This window comes from Pezoporus wallicus, unplaced genomic scaffold, assembly GCF_028554395.1.
Source record: "Pezoporus wallicus isolate ANWC-B61680 ecotype Strahan unplaced genomic scaffold, APGP_CSIRO_Pwel_v1 contig_13954, whole genome shotgun sequence".
Classification (NCBI taxonomy): domain Eukaryota; kingdom Metazoa; phylum Chordata; class Aves; order Psittaciformes; family Psittacidae; genus Pezoporus; species Pezoporus wallicus.
The window spans coordinates 2946726-2963104 of record NW_026638000.1 but is presented as its reverse complement, the minus strand read 5'-3'; the positions used below and the strand labels follow the sequence as shown (position 1 = coordinate 2963104).

Sequence of the window (16379 nt, the reverse complement as noted above, 5' to 3'; positions counted from 1 at the left end):
TCAAGGCCAGGTTGGACACAGGGGCTTGGAGCAAGCTGCTCTAGTGGAAGGTGTCCCTGCCCGTGGCAGGGGTTGGAGCTGGATGAGCTTTAAGGTCCCTTCCAACCCAAACCATTCTGTGGTGATTGTATGATCTGGAGCTGGTAGTTAAGCACCGTGCTGGTGGTGAGATACATCAGGAGGACCTCACAACCTCAAAATGTGAGCTGCAAGGTAGACAAATGTAAAGCAGGGCATCTCAGGAAGAGTGAATTCATCCCTATGGGACGCTTTATTTGCATCTGACAGTTGCAGTCTGGGGAGGACACCATGGAGTCATAGCTGACAGCTCTCTGGGGTCATTGGTTCCATGTGCAGGGGCAACCAGAGAAGCACCAGGGTGTTGGGGTTCAGCCAGAGGTACAATAAGAACAAGGCAGGGCTGCGATTCGTTGGTTAGATAGCCTTGGTGCATGGGCATCTTGCACGCTAGGGCCAGGGATGTTCTTGGAAGGGTGGTGGAGCACTTCTTGTGCTGTTGAATACTCTGTTGAAGCTGTACAGAAACTAGTGAAGATAAGCAGATATATTTTCCGGTCCCTGTGTTATGCAACCAAGATCAGCAGATCTGGCTGCAGCAGTTTAAAGCTTATTTTACTGGTTTTAATATACATATTGGGGAAGCTAAGTGTGTACAAAATCAATCTGTTTGGAGAGATAAGAAGCTGACCTACACAGAAAATGAAGGTGCTTCACATTAGAAGAGAGAGATGCTTAATTCGTACATTAGCATATTTCCGTTTCTACTTGCACAAATTGTAATCTCTCCTGATAGTTTATCAACAGGAAGCAGAACTGCCACTGGAAAGTTTGTCGTGGAATGTTGGAAACTCTCCTCTTTGGGCTGGTTATCCTGAATTCTGCTTTACTCCAGCCTGTCTGTTAAGAGTAGCCTTCGAGCTGACACTGCACAGGGGAGAATGAATGGCTGTAGTCTTAAGTTCTTAGCAAGAATTAGTCTTTATCTATTCACATGTTTATGTCCTTGTGGAAGCTGATGGGTTGCTTCTGACTGTAGCTCAGGTCTTCAGTTCCTTAATATTTTTGCATTTAAATTGCCCCTTTTCTGAATTTTTCAAGGCTTTGGGTACATTTAAAATTAAGATTTCCTCAAAAGAGAACTGTGAGAGTTGTGCTAGGATTTAAGGGTTTAGAGACATTAAAGAGATCACGAATTTGTACCTTTTTTAGCGTTATAGCTATTCAAAACTTCATAGTGTAGGGGAGAGTTTGTATCTGGAACTGAGGGTGCTGAGGCGCTGGCACAGGGTGCCCAGAGAAGCTGTGGCTGCCCCATCCCTGGCAGTGTTCAAGGCCAGGTTGGACACAGGGGCTTGGAGCAAGCTGCTCTAGTGGAAGGTGTCCCTGCCCGTGGCAGGGGTTGGAGCTGGATGAGCTTTAAGGTCCCTTCCAACACAAACCAGGCTGGGATTCTATGTTTTAATGCAGTAATTCTTAAAATCAAACTGGTACTTGAAAATAGCAACGTGTAATCTTTCTGCTTCTCCAACAATTACTGCCATTCATCATGCCAGTGCCTCACCACCCTCACAGTAAAGAACTTCCTTATCTCTACCCCGAACTTCCCCTGTTGAAGTTAAGGTGTGCAGCATTGGCACGCGCTCGTGGTTTTAATGACTCCAATGGAGTTGAGCTATCCTGGTTTTCCTCTTATTTCCTGCTACTGGCTGTGTGACAATTATTCCCTTAACCTTTCAGCATCTAAGCAGGAGCTCAGCTGAAGCCTAACACGATGCTTCAAGTTGAGATAAAAATGCAAATGTGTCCTGGTAATTTATTCTTGCATCCCTTGGAAACAAGGGCAGCTGAGCCAGCTGCATCGGGTTGATGAGCACCGTCTGATTTCGGCTGGCTTTGGAGGAGGGAGCTGAATGATTCTCAGCAGGGTTCTTGCAGTGTGCTCTAACGTTTGCTGTTACGTGTGATTTTTGTGCTGCTGCTCAGGACGGCTGGGAAAAGACAACTTCTCTGTGCTTTAAATGGTCTTGATAGAGTAGGTGTGCATGTAAAATTACCCCATAATGTGACCACAGGGCTGAGATGGAAGGTGATAACATTTCACTAATGCAAATTCTCTTGTGTGTGGTGTTATAATAATCCTTGTCGCTTCTAACACAGGATACGTATTTCTCAGTATCCATTCTGTGCTTTTTCCCACTCTAATATGAAGCATTTACTCCTAAAGCCATAGGAAAACATTTAAATGAAGACAGGGACATACATTACAAGTTGCTGAGGTACCTGGAACAAAACAAAGAGACTGCATTGGTCTGCATTGGTCTTTTCCAGCAGGTTGAGTATTTCATGGCCATCATTTAAAATGAGCTGGGTAACAAAATGTAACTGCAGACTGAGGTTTCTGTGGCTCTTAGAACCTACATGGGAAAGTGTTACACTGGCAACAAACACAATCTATAGAAGAGTGCAAGGCCACTGGGCTTATGAGCATGCTTAGTGCTGTTTTACACTGGATTTTGTGCTGGAGGCACTCGTGCTGTTGTGATTGGGAACAAATGATTGCTGTAGACTGGAGCAGTTCATAAATTCCTGGGAATCGTTTCATCCAGCTGCTGACAGGGCTGGATTTGGCTGGATGAGCTTCAGCAGGATGGCATCAGGATGATGCTTGGGTAGGAGGTTGGTGCTTTGTGTTGAATGACACGAAAGCTGAAAATTAACATTAAAATCCTGTTCAAATCGAGTCAGGTAAAACAAATTCTGCTTCATCAAATGAAAGAGTTCATAAGAATATATTGTCTTTGGCAAGGATTGTATACCTAATTTTAAGACTGGGTGTGCAATTTGAAATGAATGACTTCAGAAAATGTCATTTTTAAATGGTGTAGTTTTGCTTTTTATGTAGTACAAAGAGCTTAAATCCTAGGCAAATCCTAGTATCCTATTTGGAATACATATCCTTTAATATCCCATTTTTCAGTCTAATGACGACCTGAAGTTACTATTGCAGTTTTCTTCAATAACTGCTGGAGAGAAGCTTTAATTACCATGTTTCTGACATTCCTTGTCAGTCTAAACCTAAGAATGGGATAAAAGAATGCTGTGTTCTTGCAAGGCTGCTTTGTTGTACTCTGTACTGCTTTGTTTTCACTTACCAGTGACCAGTGTTATTATCACAGCCATAATTCCTGGTTTGTATTGATGAAGAGATTGCTCAGTGTTCTCAACTGTGTCATAAATGGAAGTAAATGAGTAAAACTCCTATAGTCTGCCTGTTATCCAAACTTACATCAGAGGTGACTTTAAGCTACTTAAAGGCAACCCTGTGTTAAGTTAGTGTGCTTTCCTGTGACATAGAAGTGTTTGTGCAGACGATTTGCCTTCTACCAAGTGGCAGAAGGATGCTGGGTACAGTATCCAGGTGCAGTATCATGGCAGTGCCCAGCACAAACACCCCTACATGTACTGGGCTGATCCCCACATAGGGGTTCTGGGCTCAAGCACACACCACAGCCGGCTCATGGGGAGCCTCTCATCACCCAACACCCCCAGGTCCTTCTCCTTAGGGCTGCTTCATCCAGTCTCTGGCCATCCCGTGTTCATGCTGGTCACTGCCATGATATTGCACCCGGATACTGTGCCCAGCATCCTTCTGCCGCTTGGTAGAAGGCAAATCGTCTGCCCAAACACTTCTATGTCACAGGAAAGCACACTGACTTAACACAGGGTTGCCTTTAAGTAGCTTGAAGTCACCTCTGCTATAAGTTTGGATAACGGGCAAACTATGATCCAACCCAGCCAGTCTAGGGTTCTGTGAATATAGTGTCATCCTTTTGTTCCCCTTCCAGCGTCGCTTTGTGTTAATACATGAGAGTGTTAGCTCAAGTGTGGTAAAATTTTTAAGAGTATGTAATTTATGTTACTCCACAAGCTTTCCGATGTACTAAGTGCTACCAGATGTGACAAAGCAATGGAGATGCTTGCAAACAGCACTTGCTGAATGCACACACTGCAGCATCACTTTCTGCCTTTGAGACAGACCGTATTTAAGATCTGTCTCCAAGCAGCATATAAAATAAGCTGTATTTGTACTAATCTTGCAGTGCTTCTTAAGCATGTTTCTGAGCATATTTACCTCTGTATAGGTATGTTCTTCATGGCTTGCTATGGTGTTGGATTGTCAGTGTTCAAAAGTAATATATATGGCTTTTCAAAAGGTGGACGTAGGTGACTTTGGATGCTGGTGACTGAATGCATAAGGTAGTGCTGCTTTTTATGAGTGAAGTCATGTCCAACAAACATAAAGGTCTGCAGGAGCAGACTCCATGGCAAGTATTAGTCTGTCTGTTTCCATTCCCCAGTTTAAAACTATGGAGGGCTTTAGGGGAGCTGGGCTTGGAGGTCAGACTTATACCATGTCCTAGAGAAAACTAGGGTTTCCTTCCTAAGTAGCTTAAAGTCACTTCTGATGTAAGTGAGGAGAGAATCAGATTGCCTGGGCCTTGGTGGGATTCCCAAATGTGAAAATTGAGGAGCTTACATTTGCCTAAGGACGTGAAGAGGAGTTGTGCATCTGCCCTGCCATCTCTTTCTGGGAGGACTGCTAGTAGATACCTATCTTCATAGAATCATAATAGGATCATGGAATGGTTGGTGTTGGAAAGGAGCTTAAAGCTCATCCAGCTCCAACCCCTGCCACGGGCAGGGACACCTTCCACTAGAGCAGCTTGCTCCAAGCCCGTGTCCAGCCTGGCCTTGAACACTGCCAGGGATGGGGCAGCCACAGCTTCTCTGGGCACCCTGTGCCAACATCTAGCTACTCATATCTTCATGAAGAAATGAGAATCTTGGGTGCTGTTCTTAAGGCAGCTCCTCCAGGTAATTTTGGCAGTTGGGAATTTTGGGATTCATTTTGTTGTTATGAAAAATAAATGAAGTTTACTCAGTCATATGAAGCTTACATAGTCATAGAAATGTCTAGAACCTTTAGATCTGAGCAATGTGCTAGGTTTTTCCATTGCTAGATCCCATTCCTTGCCCATTCTTGTCTCATTAAAGCCTGTCTGGAAATGCATCATCATGCAAAGAAGAGCTGTGGCAGTGAACTGATGTTCAGAGGGACCACAAGTAGAAGTAACACCTCTATTGCACGTGGTCTTATCTATTCTACCTTCTTACCGTGTCTGAAGGTTCCCCCTGCCAACAAACCTTTTGATGTGAGCCATCACTGAGTGTGTTTCTCCAACATCAAAATCCCCTATGTTATCTCGCTGCCTGCTCTAAAGAAGTCCAGTCATTAGCAGTTCAGTCATTACAAGTACATCGATGAATTTATCTTAGGGGTTGTGAGGGTTGGCTGCTCTGGAGAGGTGCTTGCGATGATTTAAGGAATAAGTTGCAATTATTGTGTGGAATGATGAAACCTTGGAATTTTGTCCTCTGTATTGGCTGTGACCATCAATTACTGCTTAATTTATTCTGTTGAAGGCAAAGCTTTGACTTTTCTGGACTTTATTATTCTCACTTAATGAGTTTTATTTCTTGGCATGCTTAATTGCCTTTTCTTATAGTTTAGAAGGGTATCCTTGAAGCACTATGCTCATTGACTTTGCAGTTCAATAGGTTGTATTGGCAGCTGGTTCATGTGTTAAGTGTCAGTTAATGGTTATCCTCATATGGATGCTCTTTGGCTGTGGTATAGTAACTTTTACCCATAGATGCAGTGTTCATAAGGGAGATATAACACATATATGTAAGTGTGTAAGGTTGTGTGTGGTGGGGAGAGGGGGGAGTAAGGGATGAGATGTACTTGGAGTTAGCTCACAGGCTGACTTGCACTTGTCATCTTGCTGATCCTTGGCTTGTATGTGAATCACATCCCAGGAGAAAACATCCAATAATATCCCACCAGTCAGTATAACAGTGAGTGTTCCAGGAAGTTTAACTCACTAAAAGGGAAAATGCAGCTGTTGTCCACATGATGCACTGTCTTGTTTCTGCTTTCCCCTTTGCCAGCTGTGCGCTTTGTGGTACTCACAGTGAATGATTTGGTAGCCTGGTAAGAGCAGTGATAATCTCTCTCTCGTTTTCCACAGAGAGAAACCCCTTTGGGCAGTAACATTTTTATTGCAGCCCAGCTCAGAAGGATGTATAATTATTGAGTGAGTCAGTTGCCTGCTGTTTCCAGCTGTGTATGTGATGCGATCACATGGGAATCAGTGCAAAAACCTGTTTGGTTAAAAGTCAAAGCATGAAAGTTCTTCATTAGTGTGTTTGCTCTAATGTTGGTTTGGATTTTCAAGTGCTGGAACTGGGAAGTGAAGATTTCCATTTAGTTTGCCATGGCCTTCTTGCAGAAATGAGGAATTTGAACCTTTGTCCAGGTGGAAAGGAATGGAATTTAACTTCTTTCAGTAGGGGGAAAAAATAAACCAGACTGCTTATTTGATTTTCTTTTCCTGATGTTATATGAAAACATGAGAACAGGTTTCATAACTGCTGAATTTACCATTCCTCACTTCTGTGTTCCAGTACCCTGGGAATAACCAGCATTGCAACCCTGCTACTGCTACCAAAAGATCTACTTTCAGCTGCAGCTCCTAACAGAGTAAAACCTACAGTGAGAGCTGCTCTATGACAGGAGTTAATATCGACAAGAGGCTTTTATATAGACCTGGATTATGCAGATGCAGAGTTCATCACGTGGCTGCAGAACCTATTTGTCCGGTGATGCTGCCTGTCACAGTGGAGTCAGATGTGATTGGAAATTGGGGAAACACTTGCACAAATTCCTTTACTTTTGAAGCCATTAAACTTTAATTGCTCAGCCCATCAAGTAGAAGTTAAATTGCTGCTGATTGTTGTAACTACAGGCTTTAAATGGATGCTGTAAATAGTTTTACCTGCTAGTACTTGATGTAAGCTGTTAACAGTGTTAATTTTAATGATGGCGCCAGCTCAGTGTGAAATCTGAATCCAAGATATAAAATGCAAGCTCTCTTTTAGTGCGTGTTACTAAACATTTATTGCTACGTGCATTTGAATGATCAGCAAATAAAAACCCAGCGATGGCTGCGGTTTATAACTGGTCATTAGAGTCCTCATTCATCAGAACACAGAAGCCTGGACGTAAAGGGGCTATTTGCATAACTACAGTTATGGGCTTGATTTCTGAGAGTGGAAGTAGTCCTTCAAGCTCACATGGAGATGTTGGATGACGGAGCTGGACAGTTTAAACAGCCTATGAATAAAAACTGGGATGCACTTGGAATCTGCATCTTGGCTATTGACATGCTTGGGGGCTTTGCTGTTGTCAGAAGTGATCAGCAAGTGTTGGCAAACTTTGCACGCTGGCTACTTGAGGTTGTATTGTGACTGTAATCGAACAATTGACCTCGCATTCACGAAGGGTGGAATTGGATTGAAAACGAGCAGGGTTGTGGCAGAGAAGTGTGGCTGTTTGAAAATAGAGAAGTGGTTTTGTACATACAGGTGAGGCAATGCTCCTTGGTGTCCCTGTGGCTCTTCGTACTGTTCACAGCTACTGCTAATATGGGTAAGATTAAAAGCCAAGACTTCTGCCTTAAGGTTTCTTAGGTAGAACATTTGCTTATCTGTTGTTGGAGCGAGTTTAGAAGAGGGCACAGAGGTGCTGTGAGGGCTGGAGCAGCTCTGCTCTGGAGCCAGGCTGAGAGAGCTGGGCTGGGGCAGCCTGGAGAAGAGAAGGCTCCTGAAGGGGAGACCTGAGAGCAGCTCCAGTGCCTAAAGGGGCTGCAGGAAAGCTGGAGAGGGGCTTGGGACAAGGGCCTGTAGGGACAGGCCAAGGGGAATGGCTTTAACCTGCCCGAGGGGAGACTGAGATGAGCTCTTAGGCAGAAGCTCTTCCCTGTGAGGGTGCTGAGGCGCTGGCACAGGGTGCCCAGAGAAGCTGTGGCTGCCCCATCCCTGGCAGTGTTGAAGGGCAGGTTGGACACAGGGGCTTGGAGCAAGCTGCTCTAGTGGAAGGGGTCCCTGCCCGTGGCAGGGGTTGGAGCTGGATGAGCTTTAAGGTCCCTTCCAACCCAAACTGCTCTCTGGTTCTGTGTCTATGTATTGATGCACCAAAAAGTTTCTATACTGTGTGGTAAGGAGCGGATCTGATAAGTGTCTAATTTCAGTCTGGGTTGTCAGTTTTACCAGCTTACTCATCTTTCACACCTTTTTCTTTTACATCTTTTAAATCTGAAAGTTTCATTTTCATTGAGTTCCAGTTTAGGTAACTTACCCCTGGAAGAATCTGCCAAGAGCAGGGCACAGGGGTTCAGCTGAAGCAGCAGAGAATGGTTAAGCCAGAACAGCCTACACTTGTGTGATTCTCTTTGTGTGCAGTCTTTGCATTGCCTTTTAAATACATGAATCTCAATCTTGTTTGTTTGTTGTTTTTCTTAGGGGGCAGCACTGAAATACTTGCCAGCTATTGTCAATGATGTGAAATTAGTATTTGACCCAAAAGAACTGAGGTGAGTAGAGTCCATGAAATGTGTAGTGTGAACTTTGTGTGCATCTTTACTGTGCGTGCACGTATAGACACGCATTAATAGAAACACGTGCAGAGGCAATGAAATACGATCACCTGAGATGCTTTATCACTTTGGTTTATTACCTTTGTTCCCTTGCAAGTATTTGTAGGGCTGCACAAATAGCCTGTTTCCAAGTGACATGTACTGCATCGAGGTTTGACAAATGTCCTGACAAACACTGCGGTCCTGTTGACTACAGCCGTGTCATAAGATAGCAAGAATCATCAGTCAGGCAGCTGCCAGCACGCCTTGATGCTTCACTCTTTCGAGTATGAATTTAATGTAAAGAACTCTGTTCAGTGAACCCTGGTGCTGGATTGACAGTAGCTCATCAACACAGGAGCGTTGTTAGTGAATAGAGAAAGGGTAAGAGGAAGATGTCAGAGTGAAAAAGCAATAGAGAAACCAAATCAAAACCAGTATTTCAGGAGAACTTTTATTAACTTAAAGGTTAAAAAAGAACAGTTTCTCCTTCACAGTGCAACTACAGGGTGATTATGTTGGGAAAAATAGAACATATCATCTAATTTGATTGCACAAACCCATCTATGTTTTGCCTGTTTTCCTTTGTGATCTGTTGTGTCAAAATGAGGAAAAAGATGAAATAGGAATGAAATAGGTAAGTGTAATCCTCATCTAATGTTCCAATGGACTGAGGAACCTGGCGTTTGCTTTCTGCTTCCTGTGTTGTGAAGTTCTTACGTGTACACGGATGCTTCCTGTGGGCTCAGGGGGTACATCTTAACTGTGGAGTTTCTGGATTCAGTATAAATTTTATGCATGATAATAAAAAGTACCAGGAAAAGAGACCAAATGGAAATCAGCAGGGTTTGGCCCATTTCACCTCAAGCACTGGGAAAAAGATGGGACAGATACAAGAGAGGGCAAAAGAAAGGCGCAGAAACTAAAGGGTGTGAAGTGACAGGCCAAGGGGAATGGCTTTAACCTGCCCGACGGGAGACTGAGATGAGCTCTTAGGCAGAAGCTCTTCCCTGTGAGGGTGCTGAGGCGCTGGCACAGGGTGCCCAGAGAAGTTGTGGCTGCCCCATCCCTGGCAGTGTTCAAGGCCAGGTTGGACACAGGGGCTTGGAGCAAGCTGCTCTAGTGGAAGGGGTCCCTGCTCGTGGCAGGGGTTGGAGCTGGAGGAGCTTTAAGGTCCCTTCCAACACAAACCAGGCTGGGAATCTGTGGCTATTTACAAACTCTATTACATCTGGAAAAAATAGTTTGCTTGTTCCAAATGTGTGTAGTTGTTTCTCTTGTTCCGTTCTACTGGATGTTTATGTGTTTTGTAGTGATTAACATATCTTTTCCTGTCCCTTTCTACATAGCAAACTCTTCACTGAGTTCATCCTCAATGTTCCCGTAAGCCGGCTCACAATCCAGAAGCTGTACTGCCTGATAGAAATAGTTCACAGCGACCTCTTCACGCAGCATGGTAAGCAGGACCTTTGCAACCATTCAGCTGGCACATTATTCATTGTCTGCAGGACTCTGTTAGCACAGGGTTTGTCCTTGCTGCCAAACGTGGTGGAGGTTGGACTCAATTGAAGTCCTTCCATTAGAAGAACAAGAAGATTTCAAATACAAGAAAAAATGCGAATTGATGCTTGGTGCAGGTTATAAATCATAAAGAAGTGAGGCACTGGCACAGGGTGCCCAGAGAAGCTGTGGCTGCCCCATCCCTGGCAGTGTTCAAGGCCAGGTTGGACACAGGGGCTTGGAGCAAGCTGCTCTAGTGGAAGGTGTCCCTGCCTATGGCAGGGGTTGGAGCTGGATGAGCTTTAAGGTCCCTTCCAACCCAAACCAGTCTGGGATTCTATGAAAGTAAAAACTTGTCATTTTGAATTTAAAAGGGCACTAGGCATCCCATGTTATTGGCATGTGTATTAACTTTATTTTATCAAAAGGTCTGAATTCAGCTTTTGTGTTTGGTGAAGTTCTATGGAGAAAATGGAATTTTTCATGTCCTTCCTTTCTGAAGCATCATTCTCTCCCTTTAAGTTTTCCCTGGCTGAAGAAAACCAGCATATAGACTTCTCAGTGTGCTGTTCATCCATGTTGCTTATTTTCTCCTCTTATATTAGTGAGCCAGTGGAAGGTAACTTCGAGCTCTTGTCTTACAGATTTCTTCATATAAGGTGAATCATGTTATTCTTTCTTGGGATGACTTGGGTTAAAATAACCTAAACTGTTTATGTGCTGTCAGAAGGAGGTAATGAGGGAGCAAATGGGCAACTGTTCACTGATAAAGGAAATCTGAAAGGGTTCTTCTGTCTAATCAGAAGTGCTGGGACCACGTGTTGCACAGTGCTGATGCAACAAACTCTTCTGGTTCCAGTGTGAAAACTGATCTTGGTGGGTTGGCTTTGTACTGGCAGGTCTTTGACCAGATCAGGGAATCACAGAATCATAGCATCAGCTGGGTTGGAAATGACCTTTAAAGATCATCAAGTCCAATTGTTCCTTGATGCTGCCAAGACCACCACTAACCCATGGCACTGAGGGTCTCATCTGCATGGTTTTCTTACCACAGCTGTGTGACTTGTACAGGATCTGGTAACTCCTATTTTCTTCTTGGCAAACAAGTATGAAGCCAACTCAATCTGCTGCAACCTGTTAGGTTCCTTCGTTTCACAAAGCTGCAATTTCACTGCAGTTGGGCAGCGCTGGTAGAAGGTGGGATATTGTGTGGGGCTGGTACTGACCACTGGGGAAAGAAATAGTGGTGTTCTTTCCACTTCTTTCCACTTCATTTTTCCCTTTTGACTTAGTAGCAATGAAGAACGATGTCCAAAGAATTGAGCTTTGCAATTTGGCACTTAATTTGGGCTGTATTTCCAGTGAGGTTATTTCCAACTTCATGATATATAGCAAGTACATGTGAAATTAGTGACTGTACACGATACATGTTACGTGCATGTTTAAACCTCTAACTTTGAGTGAAAGAAGTCTGAGAATTAAGACTGGAAGATAAAAGATCCTGGAGGTTCCGAGCCTCTCAGGATTGAGATAGAGCTTTTCCCTAAGGAAGCCTCCAGTACAGTTGTAGTCCCATTTGGGCAACAAGGTGTAACAAGGTTGTAAATTTACTTCATGTGGTTATGGATGGTGATGAAGTAAAGAATGAATCTCTGAGAGTCTACCAGCGATGTCCCCATGTGCTGCACCAGCAAGTCCAAAGGCGGTTCGGCTTGATCTGCTCTTTGGAGATGTCCTGTTGAAATTATTCAGCCCTGATGAGCCAAATCAAACGGTTTTATTCTCAACAGCAGGGTTTGCAAGAATAAAAAGGAGGAATGGAGATGGAGTCACTGGTGTTGGGGCCTGGTAAAATCCTAAGAGCACTTTGCTCTTTCAGATATGTACACCCATGTTACTCCTTCACTCATTTTCAGCTCACTGTCTGTGTAGTAGTCTTTTCCTTCTCCTGGCTGCTTTTAGGCTGCAAGGTCTCTGGGGCAGAAGTCAGTAATATCCTGGAGTATACTGAACTTACTTGGATAGGAGCTAACTCAAACCAAGAAGTTCTGGCTATAAAAAGCCCTCCTAAGGAAGGCTATAGGGGCACATTATGTGTTTACTGTATTAATCGTTGACTTCCCTTAGTCAAACAGTTTCACTCTCAGAGGTGAAAGGAGGAATTGTGTGTGGCTGGTTGGCTTTTTAAACCTCTTTACCTCAGCCATGTGGTTGCAGCTAAAGGTACAGTCCAGCATTACTGAGCTCCTGAGGAATGTAAATGCATCTGGTTTAATGGCAGGGTCATCAGTCTGAACTCGGCCAAGGTTTCTTGACTGAACACTGCTACTTAATGGGTTTTGGATCTTATCAGGGTGTCCTTATGGAATCTGAGTTTGGGACCTTGGATGAGAATGTAGTGAGGTGTTGTGGTTCGTATGGCTTTAAAAAGGACAAGGCTGAACCCAGGGCAAGGCTCTAAAATACACCCTACACCTGGGCTGGAGCAATCCCAGGTACAGCTACAGGGTGGGCAGAGAAGAGATTCAGAGCAGCCCAAGGAGAAGGACTTGGTGTTGGTTGATGAGAAAATGAACATGAGCCCGCTTCAGTGTGCGCTCGCAGCCCAGAAAGCAACCGTATCCTGGGCTGCATCAAAAGCAGCGTGACCAGCAGGTCGAAGGAGGTGATCCTGCCCCTCTACTCTGCTCTTGTGAGACCTCACCTGGAGCATTGTGTGCAGTTCTGGTGTCCTCAACATAAAAAGGACATGGAACTGTTGGAACAAGTCCAGAGGAGGCCACAGGGATGATCAGGGGCTGGAGCACCTCCTGTATGGAGATAGGCTGAGAAAGTTGGGGCTGTTCAGCCTGGAGAAGAGAAGGCTGCGTGGAGACCTCAGAGCAGCCTTCCAGTATCTGAAGGGGGCCTATAGGGATGCTGGGGAGGGACTCTTCATTAGGGACTGTAGTGACAGGACAAGGGGTAATGGGTTCAAACTTAAACAGGGGAAGTTTAGATTGGATCTAAGGAGGAAGTTCTTTCCTGTGAGGGTGGTGAGGCACTGGAATGGGTTGCCCAGGGAGGTTGTGAATGCTCCATCCCTGGCAGTGTTCAAGGCCAGGTTGGATGAGGCCTTGGGTGCCATGAGGTGTCCTTGCCCACAGCAGGGAGTTGGAACTGGATGATCTTAAGGTCCTTTCCATCCCTAACTATTCTGTGATTCTGTGATTCTATGAAAATGTGTTCTTTTCTGGTTCTGTCATGTGCAATTTATAGGTTTCCTTATGAAATCAAAGGTAACTTTTCATAGAATGGAAAGGGCTTGGAGCAAGCTGCTCTAGTGTGAGGCGTCCCTGCCCATGGCAGGGAGTTGGAACTGTATGAGCTTTAAGGTTTCTTCCAGCACAAACCATTCTGTGGTTGTGTGATGCTGCCCAGATAGAGATATCATCAGGATAAAGGATAGTTGTGAACAGGGAGATGTGCAGTCTCTGCTGTGGAGGAGTTCATTTAATTCTGTCCTACTCCTTAATTTTTGTAGAGAGGAAACTTACCATACAATCAGCTAGGATGGAAAAGACCTTTAAGATCATCAGGAGCCCTTTCCATAGGGGCTGGATGCTTCCAAAAGCTCATTGAAACACCCCAGTATTCATCTGTGCTACTTGGGTGCAGCTTTTTGCATGCACAAAAGCATTTTCTATCACCAGTGATTAACATCCTGAAACAGCAAGTTACTTGATTTTGAGGGTTGAATACAGCCTTAAATGTACTGGTGTGGACAAACATATATGTATTTGGCTTAGGGCATAAGCATATCAATATCTACTTATGTATGCAATACAAATATGATATTGTAGGTATCGGTATAAACATAGAATCATAGAATAGTTAGGGCTGGAGAGGACCTTAAGATCATCAAGTTCCAACCAGGGACACCTCACACTAAACCATGGCACCCAAGGCCTCCTCCAACCTGATCTTGAACATTGCCAGGGATGGAGCATTCACAACCTCCCTGGGCAACCCATTCCAGTGCCTCACCACCCTCATAGGAAAGAATTTCCTCCTTAGATCCAATCTAAACTTCCCCTGTTTCAGTTTGAACCCGTTACCCCTTGTCCTGTCACTGCAGTCCCTAATGAAGAGTCCCTCCCCAGCATCCCTATAGGCCCCCTTCAGATATATCTCTGAATATATAATAATTACACAAAAATAACTGTATGGCCATATAGAATTAAAAGCAGATATTAAGTAACACTTATTCCCCTACCACAGTAATTTACATTAATCTCTTTCAGTGCACACACAATCCTTTCTGTAAAGCTTTTGCTTGAGTCCAACCCTGCAGCTCTTCTTCCTTTCGTCTCCCTCTCCCTTCCAAACCCCACTCACTTCAAACCCCAGACCAAAGGCAGCGTTTCTTTAAGGTAGCACCTGAAGCAATTGCTTTGTGCAAATCTCCTCTATGAGTACATCTAAATGTAAGTATGAATGTATAAACGAGTGTGGAGCAGTTTCTGATAACCTGATGCATGTTTTCAGCCCTCAATATGTAATTAATTGCTGGTGGTGGTTGTGTCTCATCCTTGCAAACGTCACAAGCTTGGGTTTGTGTAAATAGTGATTTGTCTGATTTGCTTTGTCCCATGGAGTTGTTTGTATTCTCTGTTGCTTTGCTTTACAAATGACTTCCAGCTAATTACCAAGTGAGCTGTGTAGCTGCTGTACTCTTAGTTAGGAAATTGTTAGTCTATTAAATATGAGTAGACAGCATATAGCATTTATAAGAGTTCTTATAACAGAATCATAGAACGGTTTGGGTTGAAAGGGACCTTAATAATCCTAAAACAATCTTAAGGTCCTTCCCAACCCAAGCCATTCTGTGAACATCCAGCTCCAACCCCTGCCATGGGCAGGGACCCCTTCCACTAGAGCAGCTTGCTCCAAGCCCCTGTGTCCAACCTGGCCTTGAACACTGCCAGGGATGGGGCAGCCACAGCTTCTCTGGGCACCCTGTGCCAGCGCCTCAGCACCCTCACAGGGAAGAGCTTCTTCCTTAGATCTATCCTGACCTCCCCCTGTTTCAGTTTGAACCCATCGCCCCTTGTCCTATTGCTACAGTCCCTGATGAAGAGTCCCTCTCCAGCATCCTTATAGGCCCCCTTCATTGTTTTATTACGACTGAAATGGCAAGCACAGGTTAGTAAGCACAGGTTGTGTTTTCCTGGCTACATTAACTAAATGAGCCATAAAATAAAGAAATGCGTTTGCCAGTGTCCCTCCAAATGAAATGATTTCAAATTAACAGCAATGTCTTGCATGTGTTTAGCTTCAGCAGAGTTCTGGTGCCAGTGCTTCATTGGAAGTCTTTGCTCGGATGCTCCGGAGTTGCTAATGCCTCCTGAGCATCCTTTTATAAAGATTAATATTTTATTCTTGCTGCACATTCCTGTGGCATTAATCACTGGGGGTTGGACTTGAGCAGTAGAGAACAGATGTCAAATTACTGCTGTCTGTAATCATTGTGCATCATCCTCGTGAGCTATCACAGGGCTGGCTTTAGAGCAGGAGACTAATGTTATAGACTATGGATTTATCAAGGTTGCCCATTAATCAGGGCCCGGAGGGGTTTGTGACAGGCAGGCTGAGGAAGGTTAAACTTTCCTCTTTTGTACGTCGAAGTAATCAAGATATGATGCACTTAAAATATGATCTCATAGAATCATAGAACAGTTTGGGTTGGAAGGAACCTTGAAGTTCATCCTGTTCCAATCCCAGCCATGGGCAGGGACACCTTCCACTGGAGCAGCTTGCTCCAAGCCCTGTCTCTACACCCTTCAAAGAACTTTCTTTGAATGAGAGGCCACTTGTGCATTGTACTTATGTAAGTCACTTAAGACTGATGAGTATTTCTCTTGATCTACTAGAGTTTGGGTATACTTGAAGACTGTTATTTCTCATCCTGTACATGTGAGTTTACAAGGCAGGATGAGAATGAGTCTTTCAGTTCCTCTCTAACATCTTGTGAAGGTGGAGTGCTCTCTATTCTGCATTATAGCATGGGGTTTTGTTGCTGTTTTTCGGTCAGTGACCTTTACTTTTCCCCATTGTACAGTCTGTGGGAGCAGGATTACCAGCCTTTGTGCTGGGTATCTTGCCCTAGGGGTGAGCTCATGGAGCTGCTCCCCCTAGAACTCTTCCCTCCTCTGTAGGATGCTGAAGGCTGTGATCACCAATGACCTGGGAGTCACAGAATCCCAGACTGGTTTGGGTTGGAAGGGACCTTAAAGCTCACCCAGCTCCAACCCGTGCCACGGGCAGGGACACCTTCCACTA

General features: G+C 44.4%; 1 protein-coding gene across 2 annotated transcripts in view; it reads left to right on the top strand.

The window, feature by feature from the left end:
• The window catches only part of DOCK1 (dedicator of cytokinesis 1), a 315270-nt gene that overhangs the window by 75369 nt on the left and 223522 nt on the right, over positions 1–16379 (top strand). For both annotated transcript variants that reach the window (XM_057408682.1, XM_057408683.1), the window contains exons 24-25: positions 8446–8516; positions 9908–10014. In XM_057408682.1, the coding sequence (XP_057264665.1) occupies positions 8446–8516; positions 9908–10014 (178 nt within the window). The remainder of the gene's footprint in view (positions 1–8445; positions 8517–9907; positions 10015–16379) is intronic.